Raw genomic sequence first — 23,285 nt, forward strand, 5'->3', positions numbered from 1 at the left:
ATTTTTGTCATTCACTTACGTGAGGCCTACTGCCCCTTTAGAAGATAATCTGTTGGGAAAGTGTATAAAAGAGACTTACAGATTTTATTGTCTTTTAAAAACAGTTATTGTATTATAATCAGCGATGTAAGTATTACGTTGTTTAGGTAAATTCATCAAGAATGACCAAGAATGCTACAGTGTGATAGTAAACCATCTTCAGGGAGGGTGCGTCGAGGTCTGCGAAGGCTCTGAGACTTTACCACACCTGTCAGCCCGCGCATTAACCTGCCAGTGTCATAGATGCTGCAGGAGACTTGATTACTCGTGGCCCAGGGAACAGGATAAGCTTCAGCATATTTGTATCGGTTCCTTTGCCTCCAAGTCCCAAGGCACGTGACACATATGAGCCCAAACGAAAGAGTGTACGTGCAGTGGGTTGCGTTATAGGAGAGGAACCCTGAGCTTAGGAGACACAGATCCTTTATAACGAACAGTAAGCAGGCCTGCCCTGTGCTCCAGGGGAGAACACTCTCTTTTTTAAGGGTGTTTGCTTTGCAAGCATTGTTGAGAAGATAGTCTGGAATGAAGGGCTGTAAGTGCCTTGCTCACAAGATGTACAGAAACACGAGACCCATGGAGCTCTGTCTCAGGTGATTATCCTCTCCTTTCAGCCACATCATCTTCAAATGCAAAAGGCTTACTTGAATTATCCAGGGTGGAAGAGCTCCCTTATGAGAAGTGAAATTTAGTAATAGACCAAAAACTTCATCAAGTGTTGTCCCACATAACTTTTTTTTTCCCCCATGGCTAATATTTTCTTTAAAAATGTTTATGGGCTTCCCTGGTGGCACAGTGGATAAGAATCCGCCTGCCAGTGCAGGGCACACGGGTTCAAGCCCTGGCCTGGGAAGATCCCACATGCCGCTGAGCAACTAAGCCCATGTGCCACAATTACTGAGCCTGCGCTCTAGAGCCTGTGAGCCACAACTACTGAGCCCATGTGCCACAGCTGCTGGGGCCCGTGCGCCTAGAGCCCGTGCTCCGCAACAACAGAAGCCACCGCAATGAGAAGCCCACACACTGCAACGAAGAGTAGCCCCCGCTCACCGCAACTAGAGAAAGCCACACACAACAACGAAGAACCAAAAAGCAGCCAAAAATAAATAAATAAAAATAAATAAAAATGTTTATGCCTTTGTAAATTATTATAATTACATTTCAATGTTATATTCTTTTTGTTAACATCTTTATTGGAGTATAATTGCTTTACAGTGGCGTGTTAGGGTTTCTGCTTTATAACAAACTGAATCAGCTATACATATACATATATCCCCATATCTCCTCCCTTTTGCGTCTCCCTCCCACCCTCCCTATCCCACCCCTCTAGGTGGTCACAAAGCACCGAGCTGATCTCCCTGTGCTATGCGGCTGCTTCCCACTAGCTATCTATTCTACATTTGGTAGTGTATGTATGTCCATGCCACTCTCTCACTTTGTCCCAGCTTACGCTTCCCCCTCCCTGTGTCCTCACGTCCATTCTCTACGTCTGTGTCTTTATTCCTGTCCTGCCCCTACATTCTTCAGAAACTTTTTTTTTTAAGATACTATATATATGTGTTAGCACATGGTATTTATTTTTCTCTTTCTGACTTACTTCACTCTTTATGACAGTCTCTAGGTCCATCCACCTCACTACAAATAACTCAATTTCGTTTCTTTTTATGGCTGAGTAATATTCCATTGTGTATATGTGCCACATCTTCTTTATCCACTCATCTGTTGATGGACACTTAGGTTGTCTCCATGTCCTGGCTATTGTAAATAGAGCTGCAGTGAACATTGTGGTACATGACTCTCTTTGAATTATGGTTTTCTCAGGGTATATGCCCAGTAGTCCCACACAGCTTTTAATTTTTTTTTTTCTCAGTAGAGGGAAGAAAATTCCAGCCCTGGGCAAAAAGGTGAAGTCATCAGGATTTCCCATCCACTTCACCAGCTCGTTTCTCCCTTTCCCAGGCCCCTTCCCAAAACAGACAAAGGTCTGGTTTTGTTTATAGTTTGAGACTCTCTTAGTATGAGTGAGAACATGACTTAGCAATTGCAGGTTTAGTCATTTATCTCTAATGTGAAACAAAAGACTGTATATTTAACAGACATTTCAATTTTTAGGAACCATTAAAAAGTATGGAAACCCCTTTACCGCTCCGCACTGCCCCCCATCCCTTCATTGAGTCATTACTAATCACTTACTGGGTCCTGTTAGGGGACAGGCATTGTGTGGTTGCCATGGAGACACTGGTTACTGTGGAGTTTATGGTTTGGTTGTGAGTGGCCTGCAGGATAGAGCCCAAAGGGACCGTGGTTGCCAAGCCCTTCACGACACAGCCTTTGGCTCCCAGGGGCTTCTCGTCTTTCCCCGCTCCCAACCTTTGAATGTGCCCTATTTGTCACCTTTAAGCTTCCAGGCCGGCAACTCAGCCTGGAACCTCTCCCCACCCACTGCCCTCATGTGGCTAATTCGTATTCGGCTCACAGGCCTCCGCCTGATTTCAGCTTCCAGAAGTCTTGATCCCCAAGTGGTGGTAGGTTTCGCGCTGCTCTTTGACCCCTGTATTGGCCCTTATTATGCTGTCTTGTCATAGCCTGTTTGTTTTCCATGAGACGCTTTAAACTTTGTAAAATCAGGACTGTCTTGTTCACATTTGTATCCCGAGGGCAGAACACCTGGCATCTCGCCAAATGTTTGTGGAGAATCCCTGAATTAATCGGCCAGCATCTTTGTTTGCACAAAAGGTTAATACCCCAAAGGTCTGACAGTGCTGAGGCAGTCCGCTCAGAAACGTTGCCCATTTCTCTTTCTGTAGCTGAAAGCCCTTCCTCCCGTTCATCTTGGCCTCCTGGATATGCCCTTTTTCCTCGTAACTTCTCTAGGTTTCCCGTCTCATCCTAGTCCCCTTCTAACTTTGCCCAGACCTCTAGCTTGCAGCCCCTTGGCTTTCCTCCCAGACCCACTATCAACGCTGTCCTGCACCGCTGAGTGGTCTCCGTGGATCTGCCCACACCCTCACTCCCGCCGCACCTCACTCTCCTGGCAGCAGCGCGTCCACCCACGTGAGAACCCAGCCTCCTGTACCCTGTACTCCTGTATACCGGAGCTGTAACGCAGGGCAGGAAAGGGCAACCCAGGAAGCCTGGGCATCTCTGGGTGTCATCACACACAAGTCATCTTGATCATTTCCAGCACAGATGGTGAAGGTAATTAACTGAGCAGTGATTATGGTAAAGACGTCTTGAGCCTGCCTCCTAACCCCACCCTCTTGTTGATGAATGAATCACTCAGAAGGTGAGCAAATGTGAAGCACAGAGATGTCTGTCTGCCCTCCAGTGGGTGGGGTGGGACCCAAGGGCAGTTCTTGCCTCTCTTGATTCAAAAGGCCTGTCTTCAGTGTTTTCTCCCAAGGGGGCATGGCCATGCCCAGAATTTGAGCTGTTTAGAGTCCTTTGTCTCTCATATGCTGACACCCCTGCAATCTTATACTATAGCCAAAGAGATCTTATACAAATAAAGATTGCTCTCAGAGTCCTTCAGTGATTTCCCCTGAGGCCTGGGAGGCCCCGTGTGGTCTGGCCCTGGCCCACTTCACCCCAGCTCACTCTGGTTTCTTCTCATGTCTTTGAACTCGGCAAGTGTCCTCCCACCCAAGCCCTATGCCCATCCAGTTACCTTTACTTGGAACACTCCTCCCTGTGGTCCCTCAACCCTGCCATAAACTTGCCCTTCCTACAGATCCCAGCGCAAAGGTCACAGACAAGATGATTCTGAGTCCAGAGTTGCTCAGGTCCCCCCTTTAAATGTTGTCAGAGCACCTGCTTTTTTATTCCTCCCTCAAGGTGCTTAATGGAATTGTAATTGAATATTCTTTGTATGAATCCTCCTGGCTACGCCATAAGCTCCAGGACTGTGTCTCTGCTTTGCCCCTTCATGGCGGAGCTCAGCTTCCTGGACGTGCCGAGACTTCTGCCCAGTGCTGCTTTGCTGGAGCCCCAGGCACTTGAAGAGACGGCCTGAAGCCCAGTGAGCCCGCAGCCAGTCCGTACAGAGCTCCACTGCCGGCGCCACAGGTGCCCCCACCTGTCTGTGAGGTACTGCATTTCAACAAAGATGGGCTTCATTTTAGGAAAACCTAGGGTAGAAATCTCTATGAAACAAATCCAAGGCCGCTGTTTATAAAAATGATTATTTTAAATAGCAGCTTTCTAGTGCTTTTGAAATTTCATCTATAAAAGTAACATACACGACTTTCCAAGGTCTTAATCGTGAAAACAAACAAGCAAACAAAAACCAGAGAGGATTATACAAAAGAATCCAAAGCTCGAGAAACAATGGTCCTGATGAGTCACAGCCTAGGGCTGCTCCAATCCTGTCTTCGTGATCGAAGTGTCTCCACCAGGTGACTTTGCTAATGAGGTCAGAGAAATAGGACAGGCATTTGTTTGCTTGGGGCCTACTGTTCCTTATCCTTTCCTCCTCCTCGGCACAGAATGACTTGGTCACTTAAAAGTTTGATGTTGTGTCTGCTCAGCCCTTGAGCTGACGACCACCCTGCCCCCCATCTCTGGGATCTCTGGGAACCTGGCAGCCATATTTGTCTTCACTGCCCCTAATGATGGGAGAGAGGAAGCAGGGTTTACCTGACCTAAGCTGAGCCAGTCAGGATCTCCCCTAGAGATGTAGAAATGAGTCTTCTCGTGTCTGAAACTGGGTCAAAACTGGGGGGTGGCTGTGTTTGCCAAATGGAATGGGGGATAGACAGAGCAGGTCTGCAGAAAGAGGATGAAAGAGATGCCCAGAAAGGGGCAGAGGGACAGTCTCTGCTCTGCTGCCTCCTGATTCCAGGCCCTTCCTGTTCTGTAGGCCCAGCTACAGTCTTGGCTGAGGCCTCCACGAAACACCTGGAGTGTGGTAGGCGAAATAATGGCTCCCAAAGATGTCCTGGTCCCCCAGGGTGTCCCAACCTGTGAATATGTTAGGTTACAATGCAAAGGGGAATTAAGGTTGCTTATCAACTGACCTTAAAATAGAGAGTATTACCCAGGTGAGCCCAGTGTAGTCACTGAGATCTTAGCAAATGGAAGATGGAGTGTATTAGGACTTGCCAGAGAAACAGACCCAATAGGTCTGATACAGATGCATGTGAGAGGAGATTTAGTATAGGAATTAGCTCAAGTGGTTATGGAGGCCAAGAAGTCCCACCAGCTGCCTTCTGCAAGCTGGAGAATGGGGAAAACCAATAATACCATTCAGTTGAAGTCTGAAGTCTTGAAAATCAGGGGGCTGATGGTGTAAGTCTTGATCTGAGTCCAAAAGCCCGAGAACCAGGAGTGCCGATGTCCAAGGGCAGAAGGTAGATGTCCCAGCTCAAGCAGAGAGCGCAAATTCATCCTCCCTCTGCCTTTTTGTTCCATTAAAGCCTTTGACAAATGGATGGTTCCCACCTGCACTGGGGAGGGTGATCTTAATTCACCAGCTCAAATGCCAATCTCCTCCAGAAACACTCTCAAACCACACCCAGAATAATGTTTTAGCAGTTATCTGGGCATCCCTTAGCCAGTCAAGTTGACATAAAATTAGCCATCACACGAGGCAGAAGGAGTGGGTCAGGGTCAGAGAGATGCTGTGCGGCTGGCTTTGAAGATGGAGGAAGAGGCCATGGGCCAAGGAGTGCAGGCGGCCTGTAGAAGTTAGAAAAGGCAAGGAAACAGATTCTCTCCTAGGGTGTCCAGGGGAGAACACAGCCCTGCTGACGCCTTAATTTTAGTCCAGTGAAACCAATGTGGGAATTCTGAACTAGAAACTATAAGGTGATACATTTGTGTTGTTTTATGCCATGATGTTTGTGGTCATTTGTTATAGCTGCCATCGGAAACCAATATACAAAGTAACCTACCCATAACTTAAGATTGCTTGAGCTAGTTTCAGTTTCTGCTACTTGCAACCAAAGAATCCTGGTATGGACCACTTGGGTCCTTTCAATCTTGGTTTTAGAATAAGACATTGTGTCTCAGAAGGCTATTTCTTTTTTAAATGACATTCTTTTGTAAAACCTTGATAGAGCATCGCTGTAGGAGATACCAAAGATAAGACACAACACCTATTTTCTTTTTTTTTTTTTAGAATTTATTTTAGCCATCACCTTTCTCCAGAATACTTCTGTCTCTCTAAGTCTCAGTTTGGATCCCTTTCTACGCGCCCCCTTAGTACCCTGTGCTTACCTGTGACATTCCACCTGTGACACGTTTAACTTTTCTGTCCTTTTCATTAGACAGTGAGCTACATGAGGATAGTGACAATGTCTCCTTTCTTTCCGAATCATCAAACATAGCCCTTGATACATAATCAACCCAGGGCAAAAGCTGAATGATTTTACTGACAGTAAGGCAATCTCTATAGAAGCTGGAGGGAAATGAGACTTTGAATGGAATCCCTAGGGAGAAGGACCACAGAATTGCTTTATCCTAAACAAAAGGTGCAAAAGTTTTCCTACTCAGGTGTGATCCACAGGTGAGAGAGAGATTGTAAGTAAAGAGTCTAAGCTTTGCTGTGAACAAAGACTGCTGGGTGTGCTAGAGAACAGTAAGGTTGACAGAGAACCAAGGACTTAAGGTCGTTTCTCATGCTTTGCATGGCTAAAGGGGATCAGTTTTCTCCTAGTAACTGAGGTTTTTTGGTTTTGTTTTTTTAAAAAAACAAAGTTTCAGAATATCATTGATCTGTTCTTATAACTGGTGTTAGTCTTCAGAATTGGAATGACTTGAATCAAATGGTAAGGACTTCATTTCTGATTTCATTAGTAATTACCAGGAATTCATAATTCTGTCTCTGGCAAGTCATCTAATAGAGCCCAGGTTTGTGGAAGGGCCTTGGCTTGGTATCATGGACTGAAAAAGCTTGAGAAATTCATCTTTTTTTTTTTTAATTTTTATTTTTTTATACAGCAGGTTCTTATTAGTTATCCATTTTATACATATTAGACAAGACCTATTTCCAAGGAGCTTCCATCTCTAGTAGACATAATAGGACATCCACATAAGTGGCAAATAAGGATCAGGAGGGAGGACTTGACAGCGCAGGAGTGCAGAGGAAGGGGGTTTTCACGAAGGCGGCAACATCTGAGCTGGACCTGGTGAGGGGATGGTTTGTAGCAGCAGCCTCGGCAGAGAATGGAAGGCAGGCCCGCGAGGTTTCGCAGTCGAGGGATGAGAGCAGCCAAGGCCTGGAGGACATGAAGGCTGGTCATCCAGGTTAGCGGGTGTAAAGGGATGTGGTGGGTAATGAGGCTGGGCGGGTAAACCGGTGTCAAATTATGGATGATCTTGAGTGCCTGGTAGGGAACTTGACTTGGCGTGGGATATACTGAGCTATGAAAGGTCTCTGAGCCCGGGAATGGCTGGTTTAGGGTTGTGCTTTAAGCCGATAAATCTGGTTTCACTTTCTACGTGTTAAACAACCTTTCAGCTTCGTGCAATATGTGTTTTCTGGGTCTAGGAGATAACGAGCACTAACGTGGAGGGTGGAGGTGAACTCAAGTCACTGAGAGCTCCCAACGCTTTGGGAAATCCACACTGTTGCGGAGTTTGTTACCCTGAAGGGCTTTCCCACCTGGAAAAGGCCAAACTCTTGATGGCTTTGCCCACTGCCCCTCCTGCCTTGTGCACAGGTGAGTCCTCCTCACTTTCAGGTCTCAGCTCGATCTCTCCTTCCGCCTTCATTCCCTTGTAGACCCAGCAAACCACCAATCAGGGAACTGCAAACGCTGGAGGCAGGGAGGCTCTTGGCACCATCACATAAGCCCTCTGGGAGCTGGGACACCGCTGTTTCCACCCATGCGGGCTGCCCAGCCCCTGGCATACTGGGGGACAGGGTTGGGGGCAAGCGTGTGGTTAAATACATGAATTCAGGCCCTTTGGGAATGGAAGCCAGGGCTGGCCTCCAAGGACGGGGGACAGAATCATTCAGCCAGGGGACTCTGAACTGGATGCTGCTTCATACCGTGGCCACAGGGAGGGCTCCCAGAGCAGCAGTGCTGGTGTGCCTCTCACAGGAGCTGCGCTGGGAGGACAGCACAGCTGTGGGCGTTGGGGGGAAAAATCGGGGAGCCGGCCCTGGGACCTTTCCACTTTAGGGCCGCCGTTCTCGAAGAGCAGCCGGCCACCAGAAGCAAGCGCTGGCTCTGCTGGTAGAGAGGAGCAGTTTGTATTGAGAAGGGCCATCTCCGGAGGCCCAGCTGAGGTGACGCAGGTGCCCGCTGTCCTGCAGTGCGGCCGGGGAGTGTGCGGGGGCGGAGGGCGAGCAGCTGCAGGTGGGTGTACAGAGCCGGGGCTCCTCTGGCCACGTGGGCCGACACGGGAGGCCTGCCTCTTATGCCTGATTGTGTCCCCCTAAAAGGCATACGTTGAAGCCCTAACCCAGTACCTCAGAATATGACTGTATTAGGAGATAAGACCTTTAAGGTCCTGGCACCAAAATCTGTATTAGTCAGGATTCTCCAGAGAAACGGAACCAATAGGATGTGTGTATCTATAGCTGTATGTGTATCTGCATCTCCGTGTCTATATTATCTGTCTATATCTGTAGCTACTTATGTACAGAGAGATTTATTATGAGGAATTGGCTCACACAGTTGTGGAAGCTGTCAAGTTCCAAGACCTACAGGTTGAGTCGGCAAGTTGGAGACCCAGGAGAGCCAGTGGTCTAGTTCCAAAGACCAGCAGGTTCAAGCCCCAGGAAGAGCCAGTGTTTCAGTTTGAGTCTGATGGCAGGAAAAACCTATGTCCCAGTTTGAAGGCAGTCAGGCAGGAGGAACTCTCTCTTACCTGGGGGAGAGTCAGCCTTTTTGTTGTCAGGTCTTCAGCTGATTGGGGAGGCCTACCCACGTTCGCAAGGGCAATCTGCTTTACTTACACTACCATTTTAAATGTTTATCTCATCCAAAAACACCCACACAGAAACACCCAGAACAATGTGCGGCCAAATACATGGGCACCCCATGGTCCAGTCAAGTTGACACATAAAATAAGCCATCAAAAGTCCATACTTTGTCAACTTCATCTCCTTAAATTCGTAATCCGATTTGACTGGTGTCCTTATAAGGAAAAGAAATTTGGACACACACAAAAAGACACTAGGGGGCTTCCCTGGTGGCGCAGTGGTTGAGAGTCCGCCTGCCAATGCAGGGGACATGGGTTTGTGCCCCGGTCCGGGAAGATCCCACATGCCGCGGAGCGGCTGGGCTCGTGAGCCGTGGCTGCTGAGCCTGCGCGTCTGGAGCCTGGGCTCCACAACGGGAGAGGCCACAGCAGTGAGAGGCCCGCGTATCGCAAAAAAAAAAAAAAAAAGACACTAGGGATGCATATGGACAGAGGAAAGACTACATAAGCACACAGCAAGAGGATGGCCATCTGCGAGCCAAGGAGAGAGGCCTCAGGAGAAACCAGTCCTGCTGACACCTTGATCCCGGACTTCAGCCTCCACACTGTGAGAATATAAACGTCTGCTGTTTAAGTCACCGAGTCCGTGGTATTTTGTTACGGCAGCCCTGGCAAATAAATACACTCTCTTCCAAACAAGGGATGTTCCCATCCCCTGAGAGGACTTCTTACTCATTTCTTTTTCTCTCAGATACTTTCTATGCTTATGACCTTTTGCTATAGATTGCATGTTTGTGTCCTCCCAGAATTCTCGTGTTGAAACATAATCCCCAAGGTGATGGTGTTAGGAGGCAGGGCCTTTGAGAGGTGATTAAGTCATGAGCATGGAGCCCTCATTATTAGGATTTGTTCTCTTAGAAAAGAGGCCCCAGAGAGCTAGGTTGTCCCTTCTACCATGTGATGACACAGTGAGAGGTGACCACCTGCAAACCAGGAAGAAGGCCTTCCCCAGAACCCAACCATGCCGGCACCCTGATCTTGGAGTCCCGGCCTCCAGAACTGTGAGAAATGTCTGTGGTTTATAAGCCACCCAGTCTTTGGTATTTTGTTATAGCAGCCCCAAGGGACAGGTCCTCACCATTTCTGAAAAGTCAGGGGAGAGGCCTGGCTTGTGTGCTTCCGGATCACAGGGAAAATGAGGTTCAGAGAGCTTGGGGCTTCCTCATTAGCAACCATTTCAGTGGGTGGGTCTAGAAACTCTGTTCTCAGAGCCCAGCCCACCGGCCTAGAAGGTGTCTGTGTGAATTTGCCTGGCGCGGTGAGCAGGCAGTGGAGGAAGGTGGCCTTGGCAAGCATGCTTATGAGAGCTGGATTCCACCCTCCCCTCACGTTTGGCCTTGTGCACACACTGCAGCCCCATGCTACGCCACCTCCTCTGGGCCTCTCTGTCCACTCAGGCTGGCGCATCATCGTGTGGACACCCTCACTCACCACACCCTGCAGAGGAGCGAAGTATGGAGCCCCTGGGAGGCAGCATGTCTATCTCAGTGGATATGCAGTGAGCAACCAGGGAAAAAGGTCGTTTATACTCGTACGTGTGTCTGCAATATTTACATTCTGTGATGACAGTTTTTCCTCTTCAGGAGGAAGCTGAGAAAATGAGTGACAGTTTCTCTGTGTCCAACAGCTTTTTGGACTGAGTCCAGAAAATGAATCACGTGAAGATGCGGCTCTAGCACTTCTAGGCCAGGCCAGCAGGGCCAGCAGAGGAGAGGCAGGGAGCCCAGGTCAAGGTGAGGGCGAGTATAGGTCATCCTGGGGGGTCTGAATGTTTGACCCCTTCAGGAGCAAAGCTCCTTGACCAGTCAGTTAGCATCCATTGTGTGTGGGACCACCCACGGGGGGGCCTGCAAAGATGCCCTCGGCCTCTTACAGTACAGATAGGGAGATCTGGTGAGGACCAAATGAATGCCACAGATCATTTCTAGGAGAGGGAGGCCTGAGGGGAAGGGATGATCATTCCAATCAACACCCCAGTCCTGGCTGATAACCCTACAGGTGGGTAATAGTATCCCTGATCCCTGGTTGGGGACTGTGTTTCCACCGTGTCCCCCCCTGAACATGACCATCATACAATTTCTTTCATTCTCTTATGTTCTTTTTTTGGGGGGCAGCGCCTCATGCAGCTTGTGGGATCTTAGTTCCCCAACCAGGGATCGAACCCGGGCCCTCGGCAGTGAGAGCGCAGAGTCCTCACCACTGGACCACCAGGGAATTCCCATTCTCTCATGTTTTTCACGGTGGTGGTTCTCGTGGGCACCGCCCCCAGCTGACTCTGGCATTCTCCAGGACAGAAGTGAGGCTGGGTCTCTTTGCCTGTTGCTGAAATCTGTTTGGCACACGGTGGGCACTCCACTGCTGTCGTTGAATTTCACACTGTAGGAGAGACTCTGTACGTCTCAGGATGGCCCCCAGCAAACAGGCCTGCCAAGGCAGTTGCAGGTGTGAGTCCCGCCTGGAGCAGAATTAAAGCTGGGCAAAACTAGGTTTGGGAGGATTGGAAACTTGGATAAGGACTTGCTTTGGCTTTCAAGCATTGCCTTGCCAGGTGTGTAAAAGCCACGTAGTCCCCTGGTGGAAATAATGTTTTGGGACAAGAGCCCAAGGCTGGGGGCCCTGGAGAGTCCAGTCCCACAAAGGAACGGCCCAGCCTCACATCAGTGGGTCCCGAGATTTTCTCAGTCAGGCTAGGCTGGATCATGGTGCAGTAAGAAACAGCCCCAACTCTCAGTGGCTTAAACAGCAAAAGTTTATTTCTTGCTCATACCACTTAGCCACTGCAGGTCAGTGCGGTAGGCATGTCCTGTTCTTTGTAGTCTCTTAGAAACCTGGGCTGGTGAAAGGGGCTCCATCTTGAGGTAAGGCCATCTGCACCCAAGTGCTTAAAAGCTGGAAGCAGTCCTCAACACTTCAGCTCGCATTCCACTGGCCAAAGCCAACTAAACCTAACTTCCCGGCTGACTGGGATCACGAGGAAGTGACAAGGTGCTCAGAGGAGGAAAAACAATACTCGCAAACCCCTAAGACGACTGCAGAGGGGAAACTGGCTGGTGGAGGAGGAGGGCTTGTTCTGGCTGCAGACCTCCTCTCCACCCAGACCGAGCCGGACGCGGGGACAGAGCCCACCTGTGGAGCTCTTGGCACCCCAGCAAGCTTTACCTTCCCAAAGCTTTCTCGTCAGGCTGTGAAATCAAGCTTAAGACACTCCACAGCCCTGGTCATTCTAACCTCATGATGGTGGTCATCAGGACCGGGGTTTAAAAAACCTTCAGGAGGGGCTTCCCTGGTGGTGCAGTGGTTAAGAATCCGCCTGCCAATGCAGGGGACACGGGTTCGTGCCCTGGTCTGGGAAGATCCCACATGCCACGGAGCAACTAAGCCCGCGTGCCACAACTGCTGAGCCTGCGCTCTGAAGCCCGGGAGCCACCACTGCTGAAGCCAACGTGCTGCAACTACTGAAGCCCACACGCCTAGAGCCCATGCTCCGCAACAAGAGAAGCCTCCGCGTGAGAAGCCTGCACACCTCAACGAAGAGTAGCCCCTGCTCGCTGCAACTAGAGAAAGCCCACATGCAGCAACAAAGACCCAAGGCAGCCAAAAATAAATAAATAAATGGATTTATTTTTTTTTAAAAAAAACAACCTTCAGCAGCCAAAGGGCTTTTGGTGTTATTGTTGGATTTTCAGGAACTAAGGAATAAAAAGGTGAAGTGAGGACAGAAACACAGTTTAAAACAAAAGCGAAGATGCCTCTGCCTCTGCCTCTGCCAGGAGTGTTGGACAAATACAAACAGGGCTGGGCTGCAGGGAGATGCCCTCTGCAGAGCACGACTCGGGATGCCATGTACATCAGGATTCAGAGGCCACCAGGAGGAAGGATTGTCCCTCCAGCCTCCGCAGCAAAGGCAAAGCTTCTGAGCCGGAGAAGGGCAACAGGAAGACATTTGCTGAGACGACTTGGTGGCGGGGGAGGACATGGAAACCGAAAGACATGTGTGGGGCTTTTGCCCCTGCTTCTCTTGGACTGAAACAGCCCGAGTCACATCCCTCGCCCCAGCCATACAGCCTCGTTCCTTAGGTCTTGGGTTACCTGTCGCTTCTCTGGGAAGTGTCCCCTGGCCTCCCAAGCTGGCTGGCTGGCCCTCCTTTGTGCTCCCTCAGCATCCTGTGTTCTTTCTACACCAGCAACGCTGTGGCCTTAGCATCTATTACCACCCCAGCAACAAGCAGGACGTGCTGTGACCCTGAGAAGGAAAGAATGATGAGACTGGTGAGGGGCCTGGATCTGGAGGTAGCTGACTATGCCTGGGAGCTGCAAGGTCAATGCGGGATCCTCATTGGTCGCTCGAGGCTTCCTGAAGCACTGCTGCAGGGCCGTTCCCAGATCTGACAACTCAAACCCCTGGGTTCCAGCCCAGACTCCAGGGACCTCCAGGCCAGCCCAAGGCTCTTCAGAGCAAAAACCTGAGCTGCCAAACTGCCTTGTCCATCTCCATCCCCTAGATGCCTTGGTTTGCTCCACCCTTGGTGGCCACCCTTTCAACCAGCCACACATAACTTACAGTGGCAGGTTCTGGGGCCTCATCCCTAATTCATCAGGCCAGGGATACTCTAGTATTATGCTCTTCCAGGGAGGAGGAGTTTCCCTCCCCTCCCAGAAACATCTAGAATGTCCCCATACTTACTCCTGAATCTGTCTCTCCAGAATCTCTGGGGAGCAGACCACCCCTGGGCACTGGGACACAGGAGTACCTTGGTCACACCCACCCCCTGCCTCTCAGTGCCTCAGTTTATCCATATGTAAAACTTGGGCTGCATCAGCCCCTTCTCACATTACAGAGATTTGGAAAATGTTAATATGAAAGCACTGGCTGCTCTTTGGAGAAAGGGGCTCTATTTTCATGATTTTGTCTTCTAGCTCCCTGCCCGCCACCTCCCTGGAAACTTCTGGAATGTGCTGCATAGGCCATACTAGAGAGGGGAACCCAGGGAAGTGTGGGGGTCAGCAAGCGAACGGTCTGAGGCCTGGGAACATTCAAACACAGGCAACGGTTTTGTCCAAGTGCCTTTAGTTCAAAGGGCCACTGGTTAAAGTAGGCTCCTTGAGCCAGAAACTCCAAGAATGCCCAGCTTTGGCCCTGGGGAGGTCAGCTGGAGGAAGGGACCCTTCAGAAATTCGGGGAGGCCTGTAGAAAGGGCCTCCAGGTGTGGGCCACCCTGGGCACCAGGCCAAGCTGCTCGACCTGCAGCCGCATAGGCCTGTAGCCGTTGAGGTTGCTGTAGAGAGCAAACAGGCCATCATGGGGCCTCGGGGAGAAGTGGGCCTGTGAGGTCAGGGCCCTCCAAGGGCCATGATAGGGCTGGAACCTGGGGGCCAGAGGTGGGTTTGGGGCCAGGGGGCTGCCGGGCCCCGAGGATGTGGACAGACTCCGGTTCTGGGGGTTGCTGCCTGTCGACAGGCTGCTGAAGGGGTTGGAGGACGTGCCGTCGCTGGTGGAGCAGCTACTGCCACTGAGGCGGCCGGATCGGGGGTCAGGGGCTGCTCTGGGCTGGAGGGGTGCGGCCGGCCTGGGCGACTTGAGGCCCATCACGGGCTTGGAGGAGGCGTAGAGGTGGCAGAACTCCTCGTCAAACAGCTCCACCGCCTGGCCCGTGAACTTGGAGAGGATGTTCCTGTGCACGTGCCCACAGAGCCAGGTGAAGCTGGAGGCGAGAGAAGAGAGAGTGAGGGCTGGGGATGGGGAGGGCTCGGGCACCCTGCGCCTGAAGGGCCACTAACGCGTGCCCACCGCTTCTCCGTGCCGGCTGCTTCCACCCAGGCCCAAACCCTCCCCTCCCACAGATGGGAGAACTGAAGCTCAGAGACCAGCAAATGTTTCCAGGGGAGTAGCTAAGATGCAGAGTGAATCCGGGCCTCCGGTCAGTGTTCCCTCCTGGTGCGCAGATTATGGCCCCTTAGAAGATCCCTGTGGAGGCCCAAAGGGGCCGAGTTCCAGTGTCCCCAATTCTGTGCTGATGTGAGTCACCAGCTGCTGGGGCCTTAGCGGCTCCACCGGTGATAGGTGTGACACCTGCCTCTTCTAACCAAATAGGTTAGCAGTCTGGGGCTGCTCCTTGGAAGGAAGGGCTGTATTTCCATGAAAATCTGAAGGGTGTAGCCCAGTTTTCAGGCAAATGGGCCGGAAGGGGTGCGAGTGGGGGGAAGACTCCTGTGCTCTTTGGGGGATGGAAAGGAGAACACAGGGGTGAGCCCACAGGATGGGAAAGATGCCGCATCAGTGGGCTTGCCCAGACACCCACGGGAGGCCGCCCTTAAGCAGAGGCCTTGGCCTTCTCTCCATTTACACATTTTAAATGGAAACAAAATGTTCAAGGCATTTGTGTGTCATTTTTATGATTCCCTAATTTAAACAGATTCCTTTCTATCTCTGATGGGAAACTCCCCTCATCACCCCACTCCCCGCAAAAAAGCCTGGCGGCAGCGCAGGAAACCCACCAAGAACATCATTTGAGAGGTTCCTGGGTCCCTAACACTGTGGACCTAGGCGTGGGGAGCAATGGGGACAGCATGGTCAGAGGGGGACAGGGTCACTGTGGGGGACAGAAAGGACCCAACCAAGAGTCTCAGCCTCCAGCCCCCAGCCCCCAGCCCCCAGCCCGCGTGTCTTGCCACCAAAAGGCGGACCCAGCTTCTGGAGTCCCCTGCTCTGTGAGGCAGGGCAGGGCCCATGCAAGGCCGGAGCAATCCTGGGAAGAGCAGCGAGGCTTTGTTTAAACCTCACCTCCTGCCCAGGAGCCACCCACGCACCCCAGAGAGGTGAGCAGCTGATACCGTGCCTCTGGCCAACCAGGTGACGGGGAAGGCAGCAAACTCTGGGACAGCCGGACTCTTGGCTACACAAAGAAATCAATCGCCCTGTGTTCTTTGGAATCAGGCTAGATTAGAACAAGCAACTGCATGCTTTCTTAACAAAGCAGGTCTAGGGGACTTCCCTGGCGGTCCAGTGGTTGAGACACTCTGCACTTCCACTCCAGGGGTCATGGGTTCGATCCTTGGTCAGGGAAAGAGGATCCCTCCCGCCACATGCCCCCCCCCCAAAAAAAAGGCAGGTCCAAAGGTGCCCTGGCAGTGTTTCAGGCCCCCATGCACCCTCTGTGCCCCTGTGCCCCTTGTGTATCCCTGCACCACCTGAGTGCCATCCCCTGACCCTGCTCGCTGCTCATGGGTTTCCCTCCTCTACACCCGACATGTCCATTCATCCTGTGCTCTAGCTTTTACACTTTCTTTTATCACCACCCATGGTAAGAATTACATTTTATTTTTATTGTTTTTTTGGCCCTTAAGTACAGATAGTTGATTTAATCATAATTTTTGGCTCAAGACCCACTCTCATCATTGATCTATTAATGGCCCATTTACATTTCTGCAGCTTTATTTTATTTTTTGGCCACACCAAGTGGCTTGTGGGATCTTAGTTCCCCGGACAGGGATTGAACCCGGGCTCTTGGCAGTGAAAGTGCACAGTCCTAACCACTGGACCGCCAGGGAAATCCCTTTACTTAGTTATTTAAAATAATTTAATAAGCACCTATGAACCCATCACCTAAAATAAAAAGCTAGCATTGACAATAACCAGCATCTAATCACATGGTTCCCTCCTAGGAACCCATCCAGTTTCCCCCAAATAGAGGAAATCATCACCCAGAATCCTGTGTCATGGTTCCCAAACTTTCCTTTTTCTATAGTAAAAAAAAGTTTTCTATACTCTTGAAAGTACCGTCATATACTTCCAAGCAGCCGTCCATATACTCGAGTTCTGCATCCAGCGATTCAACCAACCACAGATGGAAAATATTCAGAAAAAATTTTTCCAGAAACTTTCAAAAGGCAAGACTTGAATTTGCCCCATTGGCAGCTATTTACATAGTATTTACATTGTATTAGGTATTATAAGTAATCTAGAGATGATTTAAAGTTTTCAGGAGGATATGGGTAAGTTATATGCAAATACTACACCATTTTATATAAGGCACTCGAGCATCCTCAGATTTTGGTATCTGTGGGGATGCTAGAACCAATCCCCCACAGATGCGGAGGAACAACCGTAAATATTTCTATTTTAGTTGTTTTTAACATATATCTTTGGGGATTAATCTTTGGGGATTTTTTTTCACTTAAACATTGCAGTTTATCCATGTTATCTCTTGTTGCTGTACTTCACTTGTCTTTGACTGTTGTATGATATTCCACTGGGGGCTATATCATGGTGTATTCATACATTCTCTCATTGAGAGGCATTTGGGTTGTTTCCATGGTTCTCCTGTTGTGACCAATGCTTCTGTGAACACTCTTATACCTGTCTTCTACTGTCCTGTGGACCCGTTTCTCTTGGAAATACACTTAGGAGTGGAATTGCTGGATAAAGCTAGGTGAATGTTCAGCTTTAGAGAAAATGCCATACTCTTTCCCAAGTCACTGTACCGATTTGCAATCCCATCAGCAGTGTAGAGATTTGTAAATGCACTCTTTGTACTGTCAGGCTTCTTACTGGCTGGCCAGAAGTTTGTTCAGCTTTTTCTGTAAGATGCTATGGAAAAACCTAAATGAACTTTTTGGCCAACCCAATTTTTTTTTTTTTTTTTTTTTTTTGCTGAATAGGTATAAAATGGTTAACTCATTCTAGCCTTGATTTGCATTTTGCTGGTCACTGAGGATGCTGAACATCTTTTCGTGTGTTTCCTCCCCGTGAAACGCCTGCTCTCACCTCCCCCCCCCCACTTCCATTGTGCTGTTTCTTTTGTGGTTTGTGGGAGTTCATTGTGATTCTTGACACTAATCTTGTCAGGGCATCATGAAAACCTGCTCCCAGTTTGTAATCTGACTTTTCACATTCTTTGAGCTGTCTTTGAGGGAACCAGAGTTCTTAATTGTAATACAGTCAGATTTAGCAATCTTTTATAGCTAATGCTTTTTTGTGTTCTGTTTAACACGGGGGGGCTATGTTAAGACACCTAATCCTTATCCTAAGGTCTAAAAGACATTCGTCTGTATTTTCTACTAAGAGTCTTAAAATTTGTTTTTGACATTTAAGTTCTTTTAATCTATTAGGAGGCGATTTTGTGTGTGTGCATCGCATGTGTGCGTATGTATGTGTGAAGTAGAATCCAACTTCTCACATGGAGAATTTTTTTTTCCGGTTTCACCTTTCCCCGCTGCTCTGACATGCCCTGTCATGTGGGAGTCTGTGTCTGGGCTTTCTGTTCTGTTCCATTTGTCACTTTGTGTGTGTCCTTCACCCAATGCCACATTGTCTTGGTTACTACAGCTCCATCTGCAAGGGCAAGTCCGCCCTGCCTGTTCTTCTTCAGACTCATCTTGGCTATTCTTGGAGAAATACATCTTATTGATACACTGTAACCTCCTCACATACACAGATACATACATAACCTCACAACAATCTCCAGAACATCCTTTACCTCAGTGCTCTGATTACTTTTGTTCTGTCCTATTTCATTTTTGAAGAATTCTGGGGATCATCCACTAAATCAATTTCATAGACAGGGATGCACAGTTTCAAAAGTTGTATTCCTCTAGCCATACTGGATGGCCAGGACCTAACATGAACATCCATTCATTCAACAAATATTTATGGTCATGTATAAACATACCGCCACTGTATTAACTGTACTTCCTGCCAGGAAGCAATAGAAAAGAAAACAGACCCAGCTCAGGCCCCGACGTCATCTTTCTTAAATCTTGGCTAAACAAGTTCACAGAAAAGGTCTCTAGGGAATGATCTGGATGCTGCCTCCGGCAAGATGAGTTAGCACGGTAAGGACAACAGGATTGAGCTGTCCAGCAAAGGGAATAAACGGCAAGTGTAAAGACCCTGAGGCATGAAAGGCCTGGGGGGAGGCCAGTGTGGCTGCAGCACAGAGGAGGGGAAGGAGAATCCTGCTAAGACAGAGGCCGCAGTAAGAAGGTGGATTTTTTTTTCCCCCCTAGGAGCAATGACATGCATCGAAGGATTTTAAGGATGGAAGTGATTTGATCTTGTTTGTGTTTAAAAATCTTTCTGTTCCTGGTAAAGCCCAGGGTGGCAGCAGGGGTCAGGGCAGGAGTGGACTCAGGAGCCGGTTGGAAGGCCATGCTGATATCATGCTGTCACTCATGCTGTTGCAGCTGCCTGATTTTGCACCTCACCCCCGCCCCAATCTTCTTCATCCTCCAAGCCTCAATCCAGCCCCCTGGACCTGCCGGCAGAAGTGGGAGCTCCCTCCTGGCTGACCCCAGAGCACTTTCTTAGCTCATGCTGATCTTAGAGCACACACCATACCACACCCTGTGGTCATTCATCTACATTTCCTAAGGAGAGAGAGGAGTTCTGTGTCCCCAGCATGTGGCACAGCCCCTGTGCTAGTGAGACCCTCAACAAGAGCTGAAATGTTGAAATGCACACCCTCCCCACTCCCACCCCCGCGACTCAGCCAGAGAAATGGACAGAGCCCTTCAGTTTGGGAAAACTGTGTGCAACCAGAGGGAGGGACCCAGAGACAGGTGGACTGAAAGGATGGGGTGAAGGCTTTTCTGATTGATTTTTTGTTTTTATTGGAAACGGCTCTAAGGGTCCCAGGGAAAAGGATCCTCTGAAAGGCTGGCAAACAGATCACCTTTGAATGTTGAGAGCAAAAACATTATAGTTGTCCTGCCCTCCCTTCAGAAGCTGGATTCTCCACAGTTCCCAGGAATGGCCCGGCATGTCTTCAAGCCCACTGCCACCCTCCTCCTGGTACCTCCCATATCAAGCCCGACCTGGCCTCGGCAGGCGCTAACGAGCTGGAGATCCTAGTCAAGGAAGCTGGTGACCCTGACCCAATCACCTACCCTCTCTGTGCCTCAGTTCCCATCTGTCATTTAGAAGAATAATGCCTCCCTCAAAGTGTCACGAGGATTAAGGGACTTCCCTGGCTGTCCAGTGGTTAGGACTCTGCACTTCCACTGCAGGGGGCCTGGGTTTGCTCCCTGGTTGGGGAGCTAAGATCCCGCATGCCATGTGGCAAGCCAAAAAAAAAAAAAAAAAAAGAAGTCACGAAGATTAAATCCTTACTAAAGGTCTGATCGCACCTGGCCCAGGGCCTGGCACAAAGCTCAGCAAGGTGGTTATGCTTCCTTCTGCCCCTTCCAAGGGCAAGGCCACCCCTGCATGATGAGCTCAAAGGGCAAATACAAATGAAACCTGAGAGAGTTAATTCTCCTTATTGAAAATAAGAGGAGAGGCTTCCCCCCTCTTCATCTCCTTTCAGAATTTCTTTCTCTGTCCTTTTCAAATGTATGGAAATCTTTGTAATGGCTAAATAAGCCACTTGCCAGTCACACAACTGGTTGCTCAAAGATGGGGAAGGGGAAGTGACCGCTGAGTGGTGGAGGGGCTGTGGATGTGTCATCCCCACGTCTGTGTATGCCGCTCTGACAAAAGACGTCATTTTGAGCTGAAGGAATTTGAGAAGCAGGTGCAGGAAGGACTCTCTGACCTCCCCCTTCTCCCTGAAGCCAGTCACAAGGCCCTCATGTGAGAGATGCCCTCCCTGTACCCAGAGGAAAGGAGCATCCTTATCTCCAAGGGCAGGGGGACTCAGAGGGATCCGAATGGACCAGCCTTGCTCCGTTTCCCCCAGTAACTACCCTTAGCTCTTCCCTTTCGTCCTATCACGTTTTACCGTGACTGTCCGTTCTTCATCCAACCTCATATAAAAACACTAAGGTTTAACCATTTCTTTGGGTCTTCATTTCCTTTTGAAGGCTCCTGTGTCATGTAAAACTTGTATTAAATAGATTTGTCTGCTTTTCTGCTGTTCATCTCTCTCTCACCAGTCCATTTTACAGGGCCCCAGCCAGAGAACCGAGAAGGGTATTAGAAAAAAGTGTTTCCTGGGACTTCCTTGGTGGTCCAGTGGTGGCACGGGACCACTGCGCTTCCACTGCAGGGAGCACGGGTTCGATCCCTGGTCAGGGAACTAAGGTCCCACAAGCTGTGTAGCCGAAAAAGAAAAGAGTTTTTCCTCCCTGTACAATGGGTGCGTGGTTTCTTTGGGGGGCAATGAAAGTGTTTTGGAACTAGATAGTGGTGATGGTTGCACACACTGTGAATGTACTACATGCCTCTGAATTGTACATTTTAAATGGTTAATTTATGTTATCGTGAATTTCACCTAATAAAAAAGAGTGTGAGAATTCCTCTGCTTTGACTGACCCCCTCCCTCCAGGCTTAGCTCCTGGGGTCTGGGGCAACTGCCCAGGCCCGGACCTCACCCTTGCCCTCCAGGTGGTGAACTCGGTCTAGTGGTGCTTGGTCAAGGTCAGAGGTCAAGGTCAGAGGCCTGATGTAGGGTTTTAGGCTGAGCTCCTGCCCTGAGCTTTATTTGCTTGCTGCCCAGAGGCCTTTGTCCCTCTCTAGGGAAAGAACAAAAGGCTGATAAGGTGGCTTTGGCCACTTGGGGAGGGGAGTTCAGCCCCACCTCAGCCTCTTACAGACAACCAAGGGCTGGAGACAGGGCCTGAGAATCAGAAGCAGGGGGGCTCCGTTTTCCACAGGTGCCCCCGGATGGAGCAGAGGATGAGGGGAGAGGCTGTGGGTGGAAACAGACGTGGGCTCAGTGGCCCCAGGACACTGGAGGTGTCCCCTCCGGGCTGCCTCGTCCCTGAGCCCCCTCCCTGAACACTAGTTGTAAAACCTCAGCTCTTCCCCTCGCAGAGGGACAGTGCCTCCCAGCTTCCTTTACTGCAGCCTGTGAGGTGGAGGCCACAGGCCCTTCACACAGCTGAGGAGAACAAGCTCAGGAAGAGGTGGAAATGGGGAGCCAGAGAGGGGCACCCTGGCGCCATCCCAGGCCCCCTTCCCTCCCCTGGGTTTGTTATCGGTTACCCGCCTAGTTCGAGCAGAGCTGCAGGAGGGAGCCCCATCCTGTTCCATGCCTGCAGCAGGCCTGGTCTGTATCTACTAGGTCTCTACATAGCTGGTGAGTGAATGAAGGAACACAGAGGTGCAGTGACTTGCCCGGGGTCACCCAGCCAGGAAGCTTCAGAGCTGGGAACTGAGCTTATCTATCTTCTAGGCTGGGCTGCTGCCACTTCCCGTCCCTAGTGCCAGCCTGAGGTCCCATGAAATTTGGAGACACTTCTGACAGGGAAGTGGAGGAGGGGCCAGGAAGCTGGTGGTCAGGGGCCACAGAGGGTGACGCTTGTAATCTTATCTAGGACATGGTGACAGCTCAGCAAGCCCTGGCAATTCTGAAGTGAGAGGAGGGCTGTCTCGGTGCTCCCCAGCCTTCTCGGGGCCCACACACCCTCTCCCCCAGCCAATGTGGCGTCGCCCAGGCCTGCTCTGCTGGGCAGCCCTTCACAACCAGCGTCTTCTCAGCCCACACCCTTTCAAGTCTTGCCTATTACATGTCCCTTCCCTTGGGGCTTTGGCTGGCTGATAGCAACCACTTATTGAGTACCTACTGTGTGCTGGGAGCTACACTACGCTTTGCAAATTTTATCTCGTTGAGTCTTAACAATAGTCTGCGAGGGGAAGTATTGTTATCCCCATTTTACGGATGAGAAAAGTGATGCTAAAAAGAATTGCACACTTTAAATGGGTGAAGTATCTGACATGTGAATTACATCTCAATACATTCACTATATTAAAATAACCAAACATTTAAAAAATAAAATGGGGCCCCCATACACAACCAAACAAATTGCATGGCTTTAGAATCACACCTGAGAGATCTGAGGAGGGAAACAGGATTTTATGTCCTATTGCCACGCAAAGGGAAACCAAGGCACTTGGAAGTGTCTCCCTACCCCGAAGTCCTCCCAGGAAGGGCCCAGATTTTCCCCTTTCACCCAGGCTGGTCCTGCCTCCAGCCTCGTGTATATGATGAGTCCCCAGCTCCCCCAGGGCGTTGCCGGTGGGCGTGTGGGCCTTGGCCTCCGCAAAGCCCCGACAGAAGGTGAAGCGCAGCGCTCACCTGTACGATCCGCACAGGACGTATCTCCAGTCCGAGATGATGAACTTGTCCTGGATTTGGCCGGCGAACTTCCTGCCTGACTTGGCGCAGTACACCTCTCCTTCCACGCTCCGGACGGAAACGCTCTGTTGCAAAAGGGAAGTCAAGGTATCCTCGCTAATTGTGTGCGCAGAGATATACACTTGCCTAAGAAAACACCTGGAAGTATGCTCGCCAAGAGTAAAAGGGTTATTGCTAGCTGGTGAGATTGTGGGCCATTGTTATGTTTTCCTTGGCTGAATTTTCTAAATTTTCTTCAAT

At 50.0% G+C, this 23,285-nt stretch overlaps 2 protein-coding genes across 24 annotated transcripts in view; one reads left to right on the plus strand and one right to left on the minus strand.

The window, feature by feature from the left end:
* The window catches only part of C17H8orf76 (chromosome 17 C8orf76 homolog), a 73,096-nt gene that overhangs the window by 23,825 nt on the left and 25,986 nt on the right, over positions 1 to 23,285 (plus strand). For 6 of the 22 annotated variants that reach the window (XR_016388335.1, XR_016388337.1, XR_016388338.1 and 3 more), the window contains exon 6: positions 1 to 23,132. The exons of the other annotated variants lie outside the window; for them this stretch is intronic. The gene's annotated coding sequence lies outside the window, so the exon portion shown is untranslated. The remainder of the gene's footprint in view (positions 23,133 to 23,285) is intronic. 22 annotated transcript variants of the gene reach the window in all.
* Positions 12,572 to 23,285, minus strand: part of SACK1A (scaffolding CK1 anchoring protein A) — a 23,079-nt gene continuing 12,365 nt past the window's right edge. For both annotated transcript variants that reach the window (XM_089898760.1, XM_022554058.3), the window contains 2 exons: positions 22,986 to 23,110; positions 12,572 to 14,672 (listed from right to left, as the gene is read on the minus strand). In XM_089898760.1, the coding sequence (XP_089754886.1) occupies positions 14,138 to 14,672; positions 22,986 to 23,110 (660 nt within the window). In that variant the 3' untranslated portion in view covers positions 12,572 to 14,137. The remainder of the gene's footprint in view (positions 14,673 to 22,985; positions 23,111 to 23,285) is intronic.

The sequence above is a fragment of the Delphinapterus leucas genome, chromosome 17, assembly GCF_059928025.1.
Source record: "Delphinapterus leucas isolate spDelLeu-1000000601 "Yukka" chromosome 17, BTC_Dleu_Yukka2, whole genome shotgun sequence".
In the NCBI taxonomy this organism is placed as follows: Eukaryota; Metazoa; Chordata; class Mammalia; order Artiodactyla; family Monodontidae; genus Delphinapterus; species Delphinapterus leucas.